At 38.4% G+C, this 5,730-nt stretch overlaps 1 protein-coding gene across 1 annotated transcript; it reads left to right on the plus strand.

Moving 5' to 3' along the window:
* The first annotated feature begins 812 nt into the window (after positions 1-812).
* LOC139900963 (uncharacterized) lies at positions 813-2,082 on the plus strand. Its single transcript, XM_071883707.1, has 3 exons — positions 813-1,343; positions 1,386-1,670; positions 1,774-2,082. Exons 1-3 carry the CDS (start codon positions 813-815, stop codon positions 2,080-2,082), a joined length of 1,125 nt encoding a protein of 374 aa, XP_071739808.1.
* The last annotated feature ends 3,648 nt before the right edge of the window (positions 2,083-5,730 follow it).

The raw sequence follows: 5,730 nt of genomic DNA on the forward strand, positions 1-5,730 counted from the left end.
TGATAATTATTGGGTGATATGTACTAGTTATTTTTAGAGTATAAAACACACATCAACTTTGGCACCGCTGCTGGGAAGCGGTGTTCAATCGGGAACTCACGAGCTTTTAGTTATTCGATCCTTTTGTGAGAAGCAATTCTTGCGAAAGTTACTTTTCTGTCATTTTTATTTTTCAGTTTTACGCGTAGTTTTGTTGTGGTGTGATTACTTGTTAGGTACCAATAACTCTAGAACCGTCTAGAGTTTACTATACGCCCAGCAAAGCTAAAGAAGAACAGGAAATCGTCGAAGGTTTCGCTGAGTTACCTTTATATATTCCAGATTTTGAGTATATTAAGGAAGAAGTTAATATGGCTGAAGGAGGAGAAGGACAGACTATGGAAGCAATGATGAAAGCTACAAGGGCTGGTAATGGGCATGCCATTAGGCAACCGACAATTAATATGGATTTTGAGGTCAAAGGACAGATTCTTAATATGATAACTCACCAATGCCAGTTCAGGGGTACACCGAAAGAGGATGCATTCGAGCATCTTTGGAACTTCAAATGCATTTGCAATTTGTTCAAGATTGCTCAGGTTTCAGATACAGTTATCTATTTGAGGGTTTTTCCTTGGTCTTTGAAAGATGACGCAAAGGATTGGTTATAATCATTGCCCGAAGGTGAGATTGATAGTTGGACTACGATGGAAGATGAATTTTTGCAGCGTTTCTTTCCAGTTTCAAAGGCTGCTAAATTGCAAAGTGACATTAATCACTTTGTTCAGAAGCCACATGAGACACTTTATGATGCATGGACATGATTCGGTAAAATGTTACGCAATTGTCCTCAACACGGGTTGAACAACTTTAATAAGTTCCAGATATTTTATAAGGGTGTTAATGTGCTGACGAGGAAAGAGATTGATATTGCTGCAGGTGGTTCTTTGATGAAAAAGACTCCGGATGAAGCTTATGTGATCATCTTCGAAACTGCTATGCATTCATATGAATGGCATCAAGAAATGGATGTCTCTCGCTCTTCTCATGTTGCTAGTACCGAAACTAGTGATGAGCTTGCTTCAGTTAAAGCTCAACTTGAGACTTTTATAAGACAAAAGGAGTCGATAACTAAAGAAATGCACTCAATCAAGGTTGGTTGTGAGTTATGTCAAGGACCGCATCTCATGAAAGATTGTGATCAAGCGTCAATGGAGGAACATGCTAATTCTCTGGGTTATGTTAAAAAGGGTGATTTTGCTCTTAGCGAATTTCCGGGTGGAAGACAGTTTTTCAACCAAGCGTGTAATACGAGTGGTACTAATTATCAAAGTGGTAATCATGTTTATCAGGGTAATCAGAAGGTATATCCGTACAGGCCGCCTAGGTTTAATAATAAAAATCAGCAAGCACCGCCTAGAAATTTTCAGCAACCGATGCAACCAGTTCAACAGCCAGAAAATAAGATGCCTCCATTGGAAGAATTGCTAAGGGGTTTCATTATGAAAACTGACGAGATCATTACTGCTTTGAGACAGGATGGTGAATCAACAAAACAACAAGTTAGGAGTCAACAGGCCTCAATTCAGAATTTGGAACGTGATGTGGGTCATATTGCTCTGTCTTTATCGAAGAGACCACCGGGTACTCTCCCATCTAACACGCAGTCCAATCCGAACAACACGGGACCGGTTAGAAATGAGCAATTAAATGCCATAACCACCCGAAGTGGTTTGGTTCTTAATGAGGAGACTCTCAAGTCTCCACCCACGATTTTTTCGTACTGTTTTGCAGGTACCAAATGAAGAAGACTCAAAGGATGAAAGTTCTAAGGATGATGAGCTAAAGGCTCAGGAGCAAAAGCAAGATGATCTAACAGAGATCATAGCTAAGCCACCATTGAAGGTGTACAAAGCACCGATTCCATATCCTAAAGCTCTAAAGAAAGATAAGCTGGCAACCCAGTATAAGAAGTTCTTGGATATAATAAATCAAATCAGTGTGAACATGCCGCTGGCGAAAGTGATTAAAGGGATGCCCAACTACGGGAAGATTCTAAAAGACCTCATCTCTTCGAAAGGTGTCTGCCACGTTCCTCAATGAGGCGTGTTCAGTCATTTTGCAAAAGCAAAAGATGCCTCCAAAATTAGGAGATCTAGGTAGCTTTATCATCCCTTGTTTGTTGGGAGATTCGGTGGTGTACGATGCACTAGACGATTTAGGGGCAAGTGTTAATTTAATGTCCTATTCGTTGTACATGAAACTTGGCCTAGGAAAATTGAAACCAACTAGAATGGGAATCCATTTAGCTAACCATTCTTTTGATACTCCTATAGGTATGGCCGAAGACTTGATAGTAAAAGTAAATAACCCTTGTCCGAATAGGGATCCATTAGTCTTTTCGGCCGATTTTGTAGTACTGGAAATGAAAGAGGATACCAAAGTACCAATCATTCTAGGTCAAACCTTCCTAAACACTGCGGATGCTATCATCCATGTCCAACAAAATACATTAAGTATAAGTGTGGGGGACGAAAGAGTGATTTGTCACGTAGACAAGGCCATAAAACATCCCAAGTCCAATGGTATTACTTGTTTTAAGCTTGATTTAATAGACTTGTGTGTTGAGAATGATGTGAAGGACTCCTTAAAAGATAATGTTACAGGTTTTGTTTCCGTTGGTGGTAGTGATGACAATGTGGTTGACTTTGAGAAAAAAGAGGATTATCAACTAAAGAGAATCCGGGTCAACTAATCAAAGTGTGAAAATAAGGGTAACATTGATGAATGGCTTGATAAAAATGTTACGATTGGTAATGTAATTGATCATGACACTTGGGATTATGATGGGTGATTCGAAGATGCGCCTGATGATGTAGATTCCGAAGTTATTTCGGATGAATACTTTGGGGAATTCCATGAAGAGTCGTCTTTAGAAGATAATTTAAGTGGTGGACCGGTGATTCTTCGCCAAGAAGAGGATCCGGGTAAAGTTTTGTTCGAATTGAGTATTATCGGGGTGTTGCCTCATTTTGCTAATGATCACCGGGAATTTAAAGTAATAGCCAATTCTGGATCCTCAATTAATATCATGTCCTATGACATGTATAAGAGATTGTTCCATGGGGGTTGTACACTTTGTTCGTTAGGAAAATCCAATTCGGTAATTACTTTAGGTAACAATATGAAATGTAAGGCAGATGGGCTGCTTAAGAATGTGATGGTAAGTGTTAAAGGAGTTTTTCTTGAAGTGCCATTGACTATTTTCGACATGCCAACGGACAAAGAGGTTCCTTTATTAGTGGGTCGTGGTTTTATCGCGACTACGGGTGGAAAAATTGACCCGGGGAAGGAGCTATAACTTTTGAAGGCGGTAATGGTATTTTTAGATTCTGTAACTCCGAAAATATTCGGTTCCCTTCAGTGTATATAGTAGAATGGGAACTCGAAGATGGTTATTATGAAAGTGATGGGGATTCAAGCAAGGTCGAATCTATTCTGGTGAATATGGTAAAAGATGCACCGAATATAGAGAAAGAACCAGATGTAGATGTGGACGAGATTCACGAGACTTTTAAGAAAATGTAGGGTAAGAAGAACACGGAAAGGCTCATTAAAAACACAAAAAGTTCGTTTGTTGATGAAGATGGATGGACGATTGAAGAGGTTGAGTATGTTAAGTCTACACCACAGTGCAAATTCAAGCCTCGTAGAAGACTTAGGGTTCCGGAGGAGTTTTCAGTTATATGTCAGTTCCGAGGAGAAAAGCTTTACTCAGCATTACTAGATTCAGGAGCCAGTGTTAATATGATGCCGATAGAAATTGCTAAGTCATTAGGAATTCGAGAGCTAGTCCGTACTAATACTAGCATCCGTTTTGGGAATCAAATCATTGAAGACCCGATAGGGATAGTGGTAGATGTACCTATTAACATTCACGGTGTTAACTACGAAGAAGACTTTTTTATTATGATTTGTGCACCAGATAAGAAAACACCGGTTGTGTTAGGACGCGGGTTCTTGGCAACTGCGAGAATGACGCTGGATTTCAACACCGGTACACTAGTGATACGGAATGAAGACATAATGACTACCCTTAAGGACCGATTTGGGTATGGTTACTACTCTAGCAACATCGGAGTCGAGGATCCCGACAATTTCTAGGCATGAAAGGGCAGTCGAGTGCGCGATTCCGAAGTAAACATCGCACAAATGTGTAAAGTTTGTAAGTTATTCTTTTATATTTTATTGCATGCATTTTTAAAACCGTAAAAACTATAAAACCTTTGAAAAAATAGCTGGGCTGAAATCACGGCCGCATTAGAAACCTCGCGACCGTGATTACTCCACAGAAAATTGGGCAATGAAAAATTGATAAAATCGCTACCGCGATTATACCCATGCTGTCGCGAGATGTTCGAATTTCATCAAGTAAAAATTGAGAAAAAAGGGAAATCGCGACCGCAATTTAGGCCAATGCGGTCGCGATCGGGACCCGGCTGGGGTTTTTATTTATTTTTTTATTGATTTTGTTTTTCATAACACTCACACATACACACTCGCGGCCGTATTTTAGCTCCCAAAACCCAAACCCTAATCTAATTTCACTCTCTAATCAACAAATATTTCAAGGATTATGGCTCCTAAACTCCGATTGGTAATCAATTAATCCCACTTTCTTCTAATTTCTTTTGATTTTGTCTTTGCAAATAATTTTTTATGTGATATTTGATGAAGATAAGTGTGGGGGATTAATTACTTGTTTAAGAGCTAATTTTGTTGTTGATTATGTGTTTTTACAAAGATTGTTGCTTAATGTTCATGGTTTTATGCTTAATGATTCAATTCTAAATTTTAGGCTTTATGAATTTGGCAATTTATGGTTTTGAGTTTGATGTTCGATTGTTAGGATTGATTTATGACATTGATTATATGCTTGTTTAAGTTGTAGAAATTGCCATGTCTTGATGAATTGTTTAAATTTTTGATTTTGGGTTCATGAGCAATTTAGGGTTTATGATGTGTTGACTGTGTTTGACTCAGTTTGACTTCCTGTTTATGATTAATTATATGCTTGACTTGTTTTTCCTATATATTTATCATGTATAGTGTTTGAAAAATGTGTCAAGTTTACCTTATGTTATTCCGTCTTTTGAGCCAAATCATGGAATTGATAGACCTTTTAATTAACCACGAGGGGCACTAATTCCACGAACCTCCGTCAACGCTTTCGCCCTACTATGAGAGAAATCATAGAGTTGTGATAGAAAGCTTGATGAGTGCCGGTCATCCTGTGCCCGGATTGACTATAAAGATAGGGGTAACCAGTCCCCTACGCTTTGGCGCACTCACCTTAACCCAGATTTTGGAATTGACGATTATATTTAGAATTGACGATTATTGGTGTTTTGGGGGCATGGAGGTGAAAGAGGGATAGCAAATATGGGTTGATTAGAGGAGCATATTTTTGGAGGTGTACACTTGATGAATGGTAATTTTATGATGCTTAAAGTTTTACTCATTTTGGTTATACTTTATGATTTTCAAGGTGACTATAATTCATGATACATATTGATTGATACCTTGAACTTATTTTGGTGAAATTGAGTAAATTGTTAACAATATTGAGGGTGATTTTGATTGGTAATTTGTTGAGTCAATGGCTATCCCGTGAATCCTACGTAATTGGTCAAAGTCAAGGAGGTCAACTTTTGAAATATGAAAAGTATTTACTTGATTATTAATGTTTTG

The sequence above is a fragment of the Rutidosis leptorrhynchoides genome, chromosome 3 (genome assembly GCF_046630445.1).
Source record: "Rutidosis leptorrhynchoides isolate AG116_Rl617_1_P2 chromosome 3, CSIRO_AGI_Rlap_v1, whole genome shotgun sequence".
Classification (NCBI taxonomy): Eukaryota; Viridiplantae; Streptophyta; class Magnoliopsida; order Asterales; family Asteraceae; genus Rutidosis; species Rutidosis leptorrhynchoides.